Source organism: Pangasianodon hypophthalmus, chromosome 30, assembly GCF_027358585.1.
Source record: "Pangasianodon hypophthalmus isolate fPanHyp1 chromosome 30, fPanHyp1.pri, whole genome shotgun sequence".
NCBI lineage: Eukaryota > Metazoa > Chordata > Actinopteri > Siluriformes > Pangasiidae > Pangasianodon > Pangasianodon hypophthalmus.
In genome coordinates, this window is record NC_069739.1 from 8,646,580 (window position 1) to 8,663,708 (window position 17,129).

The following is a 17,129-nucleotide window of genomic DNA, read 5'->3' on the forward strand; positions in this document are numbered from 1 at the left end:
CATTATACATTATACATTTGCATCTTTGGAAGCTCCGGGTATCCCAGTTTCCTCCCACACTTCCCAGAAACATACAGGTGGATTACCAATTCTCAAAATGCCCCTAATTTTGACTGTGATTCTTTTCTTTTTTTTTTTTCCAGATTGTTTTGTTGCGAATTGTGACAGTAAAATGGTAACACTTCACCATTGGGCAAATAGTGGACGTACCAAATGGTGAGACATTTTGCCAGTTTGAAATATATTTTTGACTTACTGTAGAAAGTTGTGTGTCTCCTCTGAAACTGCTGTAAACATTGACCTTCAACAACAACAGCATTTTTTCCCCCCTTGAGTAAAGCTACAGGGATTGAAAAGGCCCTACTCAAACAAACAGCCTCAGCATCATAACAGGGTGCAAAGAATGAAACGAATCAAGCACGTTGTCAGAGTTTCAGCAAGATCAAATCCATGGCAGTAAATCTTAACCCTCAGCAGCAGAAACTTCTGCCCATGGCACCAGAGGAGAAAACTCCCACGCCTCATTCTTTAAAAGTGCAGGGGCACCTGGGTCTCGGCTGTTTTCTTGTTTACAGGTTTTGACAGTGTGAGTCATTGGTTTGGTTTCACACTAGTAAGTAGCACCGTTTGAAAGAAATCTTTTTTGTGTGTCAAATGGATATAACAAGCTTCTGTATGGTGCAGTAGTCTTAGGGGTAAATCATTAAGTTTTTTTTTTTTCTTCATGTCCTATCTACTGCTATATGTACAGGCAAATAGTCATTATTTATTATAAACAGTATTTTCTCCATATAAAAAGTACTAGTACTTTTTTACTGTTTGCACTCATTTCAAGTCCTACAGACTTTTTTTTTTCCCCTCCATAATCAGTCAGGTTCAAATGTCCTGTTTTAACAAGAACTAACCCTAATCATTACTCAGATGATAGGTATTCTTCAAGAAATCTTTTCCTGTTTGGGAAATCACAAACAAAGGAACAACGAATCTTTCTATGTCATGGCCTTTTTAGGACTCAAGATTCTTGCAGGGGAATTAGTAGGAATTATAGACCTACTACCTTAGTAATGAACAGTGTATGAATGTAAACAGTGCTAGGAAACATTCTTATTTAAAGATTTGATCTTAACAAATAAGTATTTAAAAAAACACAACATAAAACATTAAAAAAAACCACTTCTATCCCATGTTACATTTAATTGTTATACGTTAATGAGGGAAAGATTACACATGGGTTCTTTTTATACACAACATACTTAAAGTGACCCTGCAGTCACCACATCTCATGAGAGGTCTGGGCCTGTGCAGCACAATGCAGCTTATCAAATCTCATCCATCATCTCATCTAACTTCCAATCTAGAGTGCTACTTTGATTCGATGGCTATAAATACGTGCTAGCAAAAGGTTGCGTTCATCAGTTTCATTGGGTTCACATATTGCATTTCATGTAACATACAGTATATGGCCAAATGTATGTGGACACCCGACACCTGACTCATATGTGCGCTTCTTAAACATCCCATTTCAGATTTAGTTCCCCTTTGCTGCTAGAACAGCTTCCACTCTGTTGGGAAGGTTTTCCACTAGATTTTGGAGCGTGGCTGTGGGAATTTCTTCTCATTCAGCCACAAGAGCATTAGTGAGATCAGGCACTGATGTTGGTGAGGAGGTCTGGGGTGCAGACAGTGTTCCAGTTCATCCCAAAGGTGTTCAGTGGGGTTGAGGTCATTGCTCTGTGCAGGACACACGAGTTCTTCCAGTCCAACCTTCACACACCATGTCTTCATGGAGCTTTCTTTGTGTACAGGGGCATTGTCATGCTGGAACAGGTTTGGGCCTCGTAGTTCCAGTGAAAGGAAAATTGTAATGCTACAACATAAAAAGACAATCTAGACAATTGTGTGCTTTCATCTTTGTGGCAAGAGTTTGGGGAAGAACAACATATGGGTGTGATGGTCAGGTGTCCACGAACATTTGACCAGGGAGCATTCATTTCTGTGTTTTCTTGTACTGATTTAGTAAATATAATGTGCGAATCTCTGAAAACAAATTATAAACCTTCATTAAAACTGTATATGATCACATGAAGTTTGGTAATTCAATGATTCTCACTTCTACCTTCTGTGGCAGCTAGAACTTTTCACAAGGTTTAAACTGACGCCGGAGCATGTGCTGCTGCAGTAGGAAACAGACTGCACTACTGTCCATAGATTATGAGAATGCACTGCAAAATACAGCATGAATATTTTATTTTGTGATAAATTATAGAAAGATAAATTATAAATTGACCAGTTCCTGTGGCTGGCCATTTGACATTCATGCTGGCGATACAACTGTTGCTCTTGAAGCAAAGGGAAAAGTACAGCCAAAGAGATGCAGGAATAATTCATATTAATAATGATAATAATAATAATAATAATAATAATAATAGTTGAACCTTTTTAGAAACCTTTGAACCTTGGAAGACTGATGGACCTCTGTGGAATAGGATCACGGTCGTGTTTGAACCTCTTTTTTCTGATCACCATCAAACGAGTACTACTTGTCCTAGTTTGCTGCCTGCCAGGGCTTTGCTGTCCTGCTCCTCCTCCTCCTCCTCCTTCTCTGTATCTGGCCTATTAAAGGCGACAGAAGCAGAGCTACAGCGGTCCTCGCTGGGACTCTGCTCCTAGGCACAATGAACAGCCTATGCATTTAGATGAGTGTTAATTCTGCAGAGGCAGAAAAAAGAGGTCCACCCCACTGCACCCTGACCCTGCAGGAGGGCTTTCCACAGCCCCAGTTGTGTCATTAAACTTCTTTTTAAATATCTCATTTTTGGGAAGCATCTTTCAGATCAGTCTTTCAGGCCTGTATGATGGAAATGGGTTGAATTTGAAGTAAGGAATAGTGGGAATGAGCAAGAAGCATCCTACAACTCATCCTGTCATATCGCTTTTCCTGCTGGTTCTTAGCTTTATGTTTTTTCTTTTCTTTCTTATTCTTTCTCAGTTTAGAAGAAAGACGCATGAAGTGTTCTTCACTTGGGAGAAATAAATCATGTTCTTTCTATATTGCTTTTTCTCTCTGTCATATCACTCTCACTCCTCCAGAGATAGTGGGTTGTGATTGAGTGACTTAGCAGTAAGACTGCAGTGACGTATGGCGTTACTGCCACTCATCCCTTGGAATCATCACGTGTCCATAGTGAATGGAAGAGGCAGTGAGAGCTACTGTCTTGTTATCATGCCACAACCTTTAAAGAGCAACTTGAGCAAACAAAAATGACCGGTAACAAAAAATGACAAAAAAAATCAATCACTTCATATTTTCTAATAGTTTCTAACTTGAAACAAAACCTGAAAGAATGGTGGCATAGTGAAAAACAGAAAGCATCCAGTGAGAGGTAGTTGTGTGGGTGTAAATAACTTGTCTCGATGAAAAAGTTCAGAGGGGAATGTCTCGTTCAAGCTAAAAGGAAGGCCTCGGTAACTTAAATAACCACTCTTTACAACCGTGTTGAGCAGAAAAGTATCTTATGTAATGCGTAAGGTATAAGCTAACACACACCTTGCTGAATCTCGAGGAGGATGGGCTAGAAAAGCAGAAGACTACTTTGGGTTCTAGTACCAGAAGACCTCGCTACACTTGCTGGTCAAGAACAGTAATCTGAGGCTACAGTGGGCACAGGCTGTTGTAGCCTGTTGTAGCCCGTAAGCCTCAAGGTTTCATGTGTTATGCATTTTGAAATGCTTCCTCCTACCTCCCCCCTCCCCCAAGCATACGAAAGCTACCACCCAAAGAGCGTGAAGGCTAACACATGCTTACTCTGAAACACGTGAAGCCAGCCAACCTCATCTTTTTGAACTATTGCTTATGCTGCGTCACAGGGTCGTGTAAAACCTTCTGAGGAAAGTGCTATCTACCCTATTCCGCATACATGAGCTCACAGACACACGCGATTGGCTAGTGCCACTGCGTCATCCCTTCCACATAGAGAGCGTAGCCGATTTTCCTCTCTTGGACTCCCGTGCTTGGCACCAACAACCACGCCATGGTCAACGTCACAGAGGTTACTTTTTCCCATCTGTATGTGCTTGATTTTATGCATTGCGCAGCTGCCACATGATTGGATAATTGCATGAATAAGCAGGTGCAGAGGTCATCCTATGAAAGAAGGCAGTGAGTGTAAAATTTATATTCAAGGCCAAAACTGTGGACATTTGAGAATTACAGAATTATAACCAGGCTATGATTACTAAAACTGCTCTGTACTGTACAGGAAGAAAGCTTCTTATTCCCCAAAGATCAGCGAAGTCTCTCCACCTCACCTATCTCCTTCCATCTTCCATTTTCGGAGAGACAGAAAGCTATCCATCCTCTTTCTATCTCTGTCTCATTTGCTGTTTGTCCACTTTTGCTTCTCTCTCTCTCTCTCTCTCTCTCTCTCTCTCTCCTTATTATCTCCCCCTGTTTCTAAGCATAAGTTGCACATTGACACATCCTGAAGCACATTCTTATTGCACTGCGTCCCAGGAGGTCCAGATTTGAAAGGAATGACATTTCACCCCCAGAGTTATTATCTCAGAATACATACCTTGGTTCTCCTTGTTCTAAATCTTTTCTTAGTTGCTTTTTCTGGCATTGTTTTTAGTCATGTTACACTCGGGGATAGTGTCTTTTCATTGTCATTAAAGTTATATATCCCTTTTTTTTTTTTTTGGTTTAAACACTTTGTGTCTGGAGTTTCTTATTCTCTATAACTACCATTTGGGTCATACATACATTCAGTACATTCATCACTGGTCCCTATAGAAGCTGTCAACTGAATTAGTGAGCAGAGTTCCAACGAAAAACAAATGTGCTGACGTGAGATTTTTGCACCATTGATGAATCAGCATGGGCTTGTTCAATATTGTGTGTTACGTAAGTTATAGGACAGGTGTGTGTAGGTTCAGGTCAGGAGCAAGCAGGGGGAACTTTTTCTTAAAACTTGTAGAGCAGAACCAGTGACATGATAGGCCTGAGGAGGAAAAAAAGAGGAGAGTTTCATTCTCTTAAACATAAGGCTTTTAATACGCTCATGTTATTACTCTAATTTGTCAAATATATAATTTAAATGAACAGAACAACATCTGTTAGATAACTCAACTATTATATTATCTGATTATTAAACTAAATGATTCATTGCAGCCTAACTATATCTATTCTTAATAATCTCTGAAGTGTGCACTGATGGAATAAGATAAAAAAGAATTTCTCAATTTTAGTTTTTTTTTTTCCAGAAGGAACTCACCCTAATGTGCTCTAACAGCTCACAGTCCGAAGGTTCCTGTTTAAGTTCAGCTAGATAAGTTAAATAAACTGCTACCAAAGGCAAATTCCCTGCAATCATGCATCCTTTCATATTCAAGTGAATTCTACAAGTACATTCTAATATATGTGCAAAAATATATGGTCTTGCTTTATAATGTGTTAACAAAATCCACAATCAATCAAAATATTTTTAGTGCAGCAAAAAAATTTTCATGGTATCATCTGGAAATTATGAGTTTAAATCCTCATGATGATGCCACAGCCATCCATGGCCAAGAGAATTTCTGCGAAGGATGGTGTTACACTGTCCTGTCGTTTACAGCAACACTAGCCACTCTTTACAACCGTAGTGATCAGTAAAGCATCTCAGAACACACAACATGCTGAATCTTGACGAGCAATCAAGTGAAATCTAAAAGTGCATTCTACACAAAAATATGTGGTTTTGCAATATAACATAATCTACATCAATCAAAACCTTTTTGGAGGTGCAACAGAAAAGCGTTCATGGTATCGTCTGGAGCTTGTGTTTGAATCCTGATGATAGCCTGGAGTCTAAAAAGAGTTTCTGCGAAGGATGGTGTTACTCTCCCCCGGTTGATTAAAGTAACACTAGCCATTCTTGGGAGTCTGTGAACTCATGTGTGCGGAGGAGAGCGCTTCCTCCAAATGTGTTCTGCTGCTCTGTGACGTGAGCAGCACTTTGGAAAAAGATGCCATTTTCCCTCCTCCTCTCCTGTTGGTAGCGATTGTGCAGTAGAGAAGAACTTGGTAGAAGTTGCCAATGACCAACTTTGGAGAAAATGGGGATGAAATCCAAAATGTGTGTAAATGTTGATGTCATGCTGATACATCACCCAACAGAAGTTGGCCAAATTTCTAATTCCATTTGAAAATAGTGACTATACTGTTTGAAGTAACACTTTCACATTTAATCCGGGTGTTTTTTTTGTTGTTGTTGTTGTTTCCCCCAGTGGTGTTAACCTTGACAATTTTGGTCTTGTTTTGTCTACTTCTTCCTAAAGTAATTAAACACAAGGGGGAACATTATCGTTCCGTTTGGTCACCTCGATCAAGCCATGCTATCAAATTAAATTTGTCCCTGTACTTTCATGCTAGCATGGCTTTGCCTTGGTCTCAGTTTTATGAATCGAGTTTTATACCATCCTCCTCAGCAGTGATGCTGAAGGTCCCTATAAAATGCCTTTCCTCCACATTCAGCTTTTTTACAGCTGGAACAAATAGAAGTGGTCAAATATTAGCACCGAGCAAGCAGGAGCTCTTGAAATCCTCACTACTTGAAGTCATATTTCTCCCGATATTAATGTTTTGTTGCTGGCAGTTCCTGCTCACTTTTTCTCTCCTCTGCGTTAGCAGATATTGATGAGAGTGGAAAAAACCCGTACTCAGCGATAGTCTCTGATATGCAGGACAGTGCCCTTGTAGTCTTTATGACTGAATGTATTCTGTTGTGGTCAGTCCCTCACTTACTCTCATACTTCCTGGGGGCACTTGGAGCAGAGGCAGTAACATCTTTAGCCCAGTGGTGTAGCCAGGAATTGATTTCAGTGGGGCATGAGGTAAGTAAAAGCAGTTACTGTTAATTATCCATCAATAGGCATCTGGAACTGGAAAATATTCCTGAGGGGGAAACCCAAAATCTGCCCACTTAGCTATACCTCCACTTTTGTCCCTCACTCCAGTTTCAGCATTTTGAACCTCTTTAGTGAGAGCCATCTCACTTGGTAGAACAGGACGCAGAATTTGCATATGGTAGCCTTGGTCTTGAGAGCCAATAGAAACCAGGTGGATGGGACTGTGGTGTCTTTGGCTGGTTAAAAAAAAAGGAAAGAACAGAAAATCATTTGCCCTACCCCTGGGAGATCATGAGTTCAAATCCCAATGTTGCCACAGCCATCCGTGGCCAGGAGCCAAAGTGAGCAAAACTGGCCGTGCTCTGGGTGGGAGGGATGGCATACTCTCTCTCCCTTGTCAATCACTGCTAATGTATGCGGAAGAGGGCAGATAGCTTTTCTCCGAGTGTGACACAGCATGAGCAGTAGTTCAAATAGAAGCAGAGGTTGACTTCACGTTGACTTACCTCAGAGCCAGCATGTGTTAGGCTTAATCCTTGCTGGATGGTAGTTGTTGCGTGGTAGAGAGGGTAGAGAGTTACCTAGTGGGTGGAAATTGGCAAAAATTGGAGGAGCTTACTGTTGCTTGATGCAACAGAAGAAAAATTAGCCATATTGTCTACCAAAATACACTAGGGTTTTTGCTGTAATGGTCTATTTTTCTCTCTGCTTACGGATTTTCTTGTTACCAAAGTTGTTAGCAAGGTAGTAAGGAGACCTACTGTGTGTGGGACAAACCCATATGCTATGTTCTTTTCTTTCAGGAGATTATTTTGTGATCTCGGACTTGGAAGCAAGTAAACAAGAATCTGCTGGGATTCATTCAAATGACACCTTGCTTTCTGATTGACTTCTGTTTATTTCGATTCATTTTCAAAGATTCATTCTACAAGGACAGTAACAAGAGCAAGCTTGTGACACAAGTCACAGGAGTTAATTACTTAAATGATGTTCTGTGAATCTGACTAGTGTCTTTTTAATTTTTGCTCAACATGTAATAAGATTTTAAGAGATCTTTTATAATGTGCGCAAGCTGATTTATCTGACTAGTAGTAATAATTCAGCTGATGTGGGAGGTAAGAAAGTTCTAATTAGTTTGATACCAAGTCTCATTTTTAAGTACATTATTCAAGTTGTTCTTTCACTCTATACTTTTGACTTTCCTTGCAACATTTCAATAGAAAAATCTCTACTTTCTACTCACTTCATTTTCAACATTGCTACATTTCTGCCTGATGATACATCTGTGAAGTCATAAGGTGACATTTTGGCATCAGACAGCTTCAAGGAGTCGATCTAAATTCCTAACAAACTTTCAGACGTATCAGTAAACCTCTGAACTTACACATCTGTCGTCCAGCCCTGATTAGGGAATGCTTAATGCATTTTGTAGTATCTGGTTTGACTAAATTTCAGAGGTTTGGGATTTTCAACAACAGGTTGAAAAAAACCTGTCAAAAGAAAATGTCAAAATCTTCAACTACGGTAATGTTAATATTCAACATGTGTCAAATTTGTATGTATCCTAATCTATCTTGATAACCAATCATTCTACAGTGGCTTCAAGTACTTGATGAACATTTGCTGATCATTAAAATCCTTTGTGCTGTTTTCCAGGAAGTGCCTGAGGGACAGCAGCCACAGCAGGTGGACTGGGTCAGGTATGAGAACTCATTTTACCTTTTCTGGACCCTAGAGCAGCTTATACAAGCCGGTTCGGGTAGAGCGGGGACCGATCACCACCACCTCCAAGCGCAGTTGGAAAAACATGTCCTGCCTCTTTCGGATGAGTTTCCCCTGTTCGCTCTTTACATGTGGAGAATCGAGGGGCTTCTTAAGCCTGCTTGCACCCGAGGGACCTGAGCTTCAAAGCTTGTGTTCCTGGTGTATTTCATCCTGACTCACAGTTTTTCCCCTCCCCATACCTCTCAGCCAAGCTAATGTTATATTCGAAAATGTGCGATTTAGACGAAGTGGAAACATATTGAAAGTATGTGCAGTTTATGGTCAGGTCCTTGGACGAAAAAAAAAGAAAGAAAATACAAATATTGTTTATGACAAATAAACCAAGTGAACTGTTCTTCTAAAGGATTTGTCTTTCTGGTTGAGATAGTGTGTATGTGTAGAAGACATTTGCTGAAAAGGGAAGTGTCGTGGCTGCTGAATATGGAGAATAATGAATTTGGAGATTACTCATACGAGATTTTTAACTACCGCTCATCTAAACACAGAGTGAGCATTAGTGAAGGAGCAGGTATCTCAGTTTGAGATAATTTATTCAACAATGGTTTAATTACAGATATTCCACATAATATGCATATCTGTGTTATTATTGCACGGTTGGTAGAACTCGCTTTCTGATTGGATAGTCAACTGGGAGCATTCTTATTGGCTACTCAATTCTAGGCATTAAAACGTGGTCAGTATTTGTAATTTTGAATTTAATTTGTGCTTGTAGTTTCAGAATTGCACATGAAACTTCACAGCTGGAGTAATTTGTGTTTCAATTTTAGTTCCCATTCAAAAATGTGTGTAGCGCTGCAAAAATTAACTACACAACTACAAATTATATATCTTTTTTTTTTTTACACATTCACAAATTCAAACATTTCAGTACACACATACAGTTTCTTTTTCACATGCAAACAAAATGGGGCACACAGCTGGAGGCTAAAACCCTGGTATTGTAAGACAGTAGAAAACAAGAATATATATATATATATATATATATATATATATATATATATATATATATATATATTTTGTTTTTTTTATTTGGGGGAGCTGTTTCGTTACTGTTGTTTGGCGCACATCTTGAACAAGAAAATCCATACAAATTAGGTAGCTAACTTAAACTAGCTTAATGCTACACTCTCTCTAAAATCAAATGCGGTTTTTCACGTTAGTGTTACACACTTCAAAAATTTGTCTGAGTAGGTGAAATTGAATTAGGTTAACTACATGCAAAATTTATTTTAAAAATATGAGTATTTTGTGTTTCTTATCAACAGACATATTTTGTCTAAAAGAAGTGCAATGACTAATATTCTACTGTACTGATGCCCTGCAAATATCTACAGATAATACAGTTATAGACAGTTTATTATTATGTGCAGTATAATATGAACATATTGGACATGCATTTGCGTTAATTTTGTAACAGTTGTATAAAGTAATCTACACTCAGCTGGTTGCGTATAAAAATACATTTCTGCAGACTGGCATTAAATATCAGTTCAGCCAATACATGTTATGATTTATGCTGTTAGCATGAAGCTGTCCCGTCCACTGATATACAATACGTTAGGGTTTTTATGGTACAGTTCTGTTTTGTTTCTTCTTTTTGCTTGCAAGGATTTTCTCTGTAAAGACTTATTTAGCCGTGTTCATTTGCTAAATACCGGTACTCATGTGCTGGAGGTGCCAAATCAGCAATCAGTAGATTTTAATTGGCCCTCGTTGCCACCCAACAGCAATTACGATAGTGTTAGATTCATCATAAATCTCCACATTAATCCTAAATGCTTCCCTCGAGCCTGGCTGTGATCCTTCCCTGATTAAAAAGGTAGACTCTGATCTCATTTACCTTCCTCTTTACCTTCATCTCCGGCCTCCGTTCTCTTTCACTTCATGCGTCTAATGTGCAGGTTCTTATGAAAGGTGTCTGCTGATATTAAATTCTCATGTCAATAATTGGCTAACCTTTAAATCATGGCTTATGATATTACGCTGCTGTCGGATCTGATAGTATCACTAAATGTTAAACTGTTCCAGACTCGATGGGAAATACTGAAACCAAAACGGAGCATAATTTTCTGGGCCTCCTTTAGTTGAATAATGTCAATTTCTTAACTATAGTGCTTTTTTTTAATGATAGTTGATTACAGTCAAAAATGAGAAGCCATTTAAAAAAGAAGAAAAATTTTGATTCATGCTTAATCTAATCAGGTTATCTTTAAAGGTGTTCTTCAAAGTGAATTCAAAACATGTCTAAGTCATGGAGAGAAAGTACAGTGGCTCACTGTAAATTTGAAATCATTTAATTTCCCGATTTAAAGACCCAATCAAAATAAGAGATTCCTGCTGAAAGTCTACGCTCATCTGAGACACTGGAGTCAGATGAGCATCCCTACCCCAATTTATCAGGTATCTTCAGTTTTAAATGCTTCAAAGGAAACAGCATGATAACGATCTCTAAATTACGCAAACAAAAACCCGTGGAGATATCGCCATTTCGCGTCTCAAAATCCAACACATACAGGTAAGCCGTTAGCTAGCCGAAAGTTACGTATTAAACTTAAGATGTCGCTTTAGATGTTTAGTAGTGATTGCTTGTTGTGTTAAATATAAGTGCTGCTATGAGCTAGCTAGCTAGCTACCAAAACCCCAACAGCATTTGGCTGAGTTACCAAGCCAGTTTCCGTTACGTTTCTTTATACACTGTTGATAATGGAGGTAGTGTTCATTTCAATATAGCTTAGTTGGTTAGTTAACATAAGAACAGAATAGAAAATAGTTTATTCTTGTTTGGGTGTGTCAGTTGTGGACATGTTAAAAAAGCAATTTGCAAAGTAGTTACTGAATTAGTATTAATCCAGACGACTTACTGACTCTTAGTTATAAGTGAGTAATTTTCTTGATGACTGTTTTTACTTTTACTCAAGGGAATTATTACTACAATAGCAGTATTTTTATTCACGTCTGTATGTTTAGTGCTCTTTCCATCACTGTTTCCAGTGTAGTCCAAAGTACAGAACAGGGATATAAAGTAGTAAACTTTAATACATTATAATGTAAGGAATAAATCACAACATGGCCTGCTGTTATAGGATAATAATCAACAGCAAGGTGGTGTGAGGCGGCCTAACATAAAGCAGAGAACACCACAGCGTTTTGCCAATGATTCAGACATTGTCCAGTTTTCCCTCAGGAAAGAAATATTTTATAACCTCAATATGGAATTGAGGTGTTTCATATTTTCTCTTTCGTGATGGCCGTGATTGTTTCATAAATCTATTTTTGTTTCATGAACCCATTTTGTTTCATGAACCCCCCTTCCTTCTTCACTCCCCTGACTTCACAAACCCTTCATAAATAGCTCCATCAGTGACCCCGTGATGCTGTCGCACTGACACGCTGAGATATTTGTGCAGGCAATAACGTCCCTGATGCCGAGCTCATTTGATAGGGCATCATGAATTATGTTGCTGGAGCTCGATGTGCTGCTTGTGCTACTCCATGTTGCCACTGATAACTATCGCCTGTGTATTGTCTTGACTCTCGCCTCTCCTCCTGCCATCTCTGCATCTCTCATATCCTGTTGCCAGCATGCTGGGGATGAACTACAAGAAAACAACAACCTCCAGGATGAGTGGGGGTAGAGGTGGCTCTTGTGTGCTTAATATGTCAGAAAGATGCATGAACAATACCACTTTGATCATTCACATGTAGGATCGGGAGCGGAAAAATCAGCAGCACTGGTGTTAGGGACGAGCAGATTTCGGGCTCGGGCTATGTTTAGCCTTAATGCTCTTCACGGTGATGTGGCCCACCACTTGCTACGCTACACATTGGCAGTACATGAGGAGCAACCTGGCTGACGGTAGCACGATTCTGGCTGATGTGCATGGATGACAGAATCAGGACAGAATCAGTGCAAAGCTGTTGTATACCCCCTTGTGGTTGATTATATATAGAGAGAAAAAAGACCCCCCCCAGCTCATACCTGAAACATTGGACAACAACTTGCAGACTTTTTTGCTAAAGGGACAAACAGCGATGTGATATATTAGAAATCTATTTTATCACTTTGTTAGCTACCACTTTTTTTTTTTATCCTAGTCAGTTAGCTTAGTCACCACTCCAAATCAGGAACAGCTGCATCTGTCAGTGGAGTGTGAAAACGAAATGTATTTTGAATTAAAAAATCTTTAATCTGTCCAGTTTTCGGTGAGTCCACGCCCACTTTAGCCTCAGGTTCCTGTTCTTGGCTGACAGGAGTGGAACCCAACATGGTCTTCTGCTGATATAGCCCATCCACACCAAGCTTCAACCTGTTGTGTGTTTTCTGAGATGCTTTTCTTCTCACCACGGTTGTAAAAATTGGCGACTTCCATAGTTACCACAGACTTCCTGTCAGCTCGAGCCAATCTGGCCATTCTCATCTGAGCTCTCTCATCAACAAGGTGTTTCCAACCGCAGAACTGCTTCTCACTGGATGTTTTTTGTTTTTTGCACCATTCTGTCAAGAGACTGTTGTGTGTGAAAATCCCAGGAAAATCGACAGTTTCTGATACACTCAAACCAGCCAGCAACCATGCCATGAGCTCACATTTCCCCCATTCTGATGTTTGATGTGAACATTAACTGACACTGTATCAGTATGATTTTTTTGGATTGTACTTCTTCCAAAGCTTTTTCGAAGAACAATTAATTGAAAGCTTATTTGAAAACAAATTTGAAAACCCCCAAAATGGAATTCTGATCCTTGAGGCTGCTTATTATAATGAAGGCCAGAAGCTAATACAAGCCAAGTTCTACCTTGATTAAAATCTCAGTTACTGAAGCCTGACTTGTTGTTTGGTCTTGTTTATTATTGGTTCAGGTCTTAGCCATATAATAAAGCCATATAAAAGTGGTATAGCTGGAAGCAAGTGTCTTTTATGAAACAGAAAACTGACAGCATCTTAGATCTTTCTGATGATATATTGCCAGATAATTGAATATAAATCAATGTCAGTGGGATATAACATTTTTAAATGATCTTTAAACAAAATATGACAACAAATCATCAAATGTTTAAATTCCAGCCTTCCTAAAACCATTATGCAGGTACACCAAGTGTCTGCTTTTTCAGTAGGGACATGGGTTACTGTCAAACTGTCAGCTGAATCCTGCTAATGGATGTTATTCAACAAACATACAGTGTATCTATAAGTCTTTACTAGAAATGGCATCAAAGATGCCACCTTAGATTTTTTGACCTTGGCACGCACAAGTGTAGGATCTTGATTTAAAGGCAGCCGATTTCACAGTGGAAGGCTGCGAGCTTTTTTTTTTTTTTTCGTACTTTAAACATCAAAAGCTATTTTGAGCCCAAGTATTTTATGGTGCTTGTAATGTCCTGCCCAAGGTTATAACCTTTAAAAGTAATAAGAGACCATCAAAAGCTATTAAAATACCTTTTGAGTTAAAATACAGGTAAAATGCGAGTCTATAAAAATTTTTTAAAAAATGCTTTCTTAGAAATATGTATACGAAATATACAAAAAAACAAAAATACTATATTTTCTCCAGTGCATCATAACCATATTTATCTCTCTGACAAGGTACTCCATCACAGTATGATGACTCCTTAATTACCGCAGAGCAATTTTCTGTGTGTGTGAAAACATTAAAAGCTCATTACACTTGATAACTCGTTACAATTAGACATGAGCTGCATTCACAAAACTGGGGCCTGCCTGTAAATTGCAGCGTGAATTGATGAAGGAGAGACAGATGGAGGGAGGAGAGGGGAAATGACAACAGCGCGAACTCACTCTCTCCTCTCTTCTTTTTCTGCCGAGGTGAATGTTGATCATCGCTGGCAGAAATGAGAGCGTCTCCCCAGGAGGCAGAACCCCGCAGAGCGCAACGGAGCAGCCCGGCCGTATTGTGCTCATTCTGATTAGTCATATTTTCATACCTCTGTATGTTAATATTCAGAGTTTATACTGAATCTCATAGGCCTAGCTTGAGAGCTAGATTTCCTGTCTTATGAAAACATCTGTAATAGCCACATTTAATAATTGTGTGGTGGCCTGGAAAACCCTTTACATAGTGACTGTTGTATATGCTGTTATATATATAGATTATATCTAGATTCTAGAATTTCGCGCCGAGCAGTTGGCAGCAAAGTCTTGTAGCTCCTCAAAGTTTTTTCTTTTGACATATTTTTGACAACTACTGTTATATTTGCTTATTGACCTATGGATATTGCTATGGGAAGAAGAATCTACACAAGGAATGACCTCCTTTTACTACAACGGAGTAAATCTGGAGTGCATCACCCTATTCCAGCTGAGCTGAAGAGGTCTCACCGTGGATGTCGAGCTGGTGCTAAAGTAAAGGCTAGGAGATGGAGATACAAACCTTTCCTACCATCCATCATCATGGGGAATGTCAACTCTATAGTGAACAAAAGCGAGGAGCTGGAAGCACTGGTTAGGACCCAGAGAGAATTTCGTGAGTGTAGCCTGATGTGTTTTACTGAGACCTGGTTGAATCAAAACATTGAAGACTCCTGTGTGAATGTGCCTGACTTCACCCTGGAACGTGCAGACAGAGATGCTCAGGCAAGTGGCAAGACAAAGGGTGGAGGACTTGCTTTATTTGTAAACAAGAGATGGTGTAACCCTGGTCATATTACTGTCAAGGAGAGGATATGCTGTCAGGACATTGAGCTTTTTGCAGTTGGTCTCAGACCATATTATGTTCCCAGGGAATTCAGTCATATCATCGCAATACTTGTTTATATTCAACCAAGAGCAAATGCTAATGTCTCTTGTGAAGTCATCCATGGGACTGTTGCCAGGATACAAACTCAACATTCTGAGGCCCTCATTAGAATATCAGGAGATTTTAACTATGTGACTCTCACCTCACACCTGACTGGATTTTACCAGTTTGTCACCTGTCCTACCAGAGAAGGTAAAACACTGGATCTACTATACATCTAAGTGTCAAGGAGGCCTATACCTCTACTGCCTTACCACCACTTGGCAGGTCAGATCACAGCCTGGTCTTACTTCAGACCTGTTATAAACCCTGTGTACTGAAGCAACCTGCAACCACCATCTCAGTCAGGAAATGGACACCTGAGGCTGTTGAGTCTCTAAGGGACTGCTTTGAATGTACAGACTGGAACGTATTGCTGGGAGTAGAAGGGAACAGCATGGACATTGACAGACAGGTTGACTGCTTCACTGATTACATCAACTTCTGTAGAGACACTATTATACCTACAAAGTCTGTGCAATGTTTCCCAAATAACAAACCTTGGATCACTGGTGACATCAAGGCTATCCTTAACCAGAAAAAGGAGGCATTTAAAGATGGAGACAAAGGAAGACTCAAACATGTCCAATATGAGCTGAAGAGGAAATTTAAGCAGGCTAAGGAGGACTACAAAAACAAAATAGAGAAAGACCTACAGCAGAATAACATCAGAGAAGTGTGGAGGGGAATTAACAATTTCACTGGCTACAAAAAAAAGAACCACCAGGCACCAGTGGGTGATGTGGATGGAGCCAATGAACTCAACAAGTTCTTCAACAGGTTTGATTTTACTGTTACAAATGCAGCCTGTACACACACAACCCCTCATTCTTCCTCTATGTCTCCTCCTCCATCTACTCCAACTCCTTTGCCTACACCTGTGTGCATCTCCACCCCTGCAGCTTTCCCCCCTCCTTCACCTGAGCATGCTCCACCATCTGTCACAGTAACAGGGGTGAGGCTGCGGTTACAAAGACTGTGCCGTGGGAAGGCAGCTGGCCCAGATGGTGTTTGTCCTAGACTGCTTAAGGACTGTGCTGCTCAACTGTGTGAGCCTCTGCAGAGGATCTTCAACCTGAGTCTAAAATTGGGGAGGGTCCCGGCTCTGTGGAAAACATCTTGTATAGTTCCAGTACCTAAAGTAAAGTGTCCAGCTGAACTAAATGATTATAGGCCGGTGGCTCTCACATCCCACATTATGAAGGTTCTGGAGAGGATGATTCTGCGCCTACTAAGACTCGAGGTTAAACACGCAATGGATCCCCTGCAGTTTGCTTACAGAGAGCACATTGGTGTGGATGATGCTGTCCTCTACATGTGTCACCATGTTTTGTCTCATCTGGAAGAACCCGCAAGTTACGTGAGGATTATGTTCTTTGATTTTTCGAGTGCATTCAATACCATCCAACCAATCATCCTTAGAGACAAACTGAAAGGGTTGGGGGTTGACCTCTCATTTGTTTCCTGGATCACTGATTACCTGACAGAAAGGCCACAGTTTGTCAGGCTGGGGAACTGCATCTCTGCTAGAGTTCTAAGCAGCACAGGGGCTCCACAGGGGACTGTTTTGGCTCCATTCCTGTTCACACTGTACACAGCAGACTTCACCTACAATTCTGAGTATTGCCACATTCAGAAGTATTCTGATGATACTGCGATTGTTG

At 39.9% G+C, this 17,129-nt stretch overlaps 1 protein-coding gene across 1 annotated transcript in view; it reads left to right on the plus strand.

The window, feature by feature from the left end:
- mei4 (meiosis-specific, MEI4 homolog (S. cerevisiae)) overlaps positions 1-8,989 on the plus strand; it is a 51,204-nt gene extending 42,215 nt beyond the window's left edge. The window contains exon 5 of the mRNA XM_026918478.3: positions 8,545-8,989. Within this exon, the coding sequence (XP_026774279.3) occupies positions 8,545-8,790 (246 nt within the window). The 3' untranslated portion in view covers positions 8,791-8,989. The remainder of the gene's footprint in view (positions 1-8,544) is intronic.
- Positions 8,990-17,129: the final 8,140 nt, after the last annotated feature.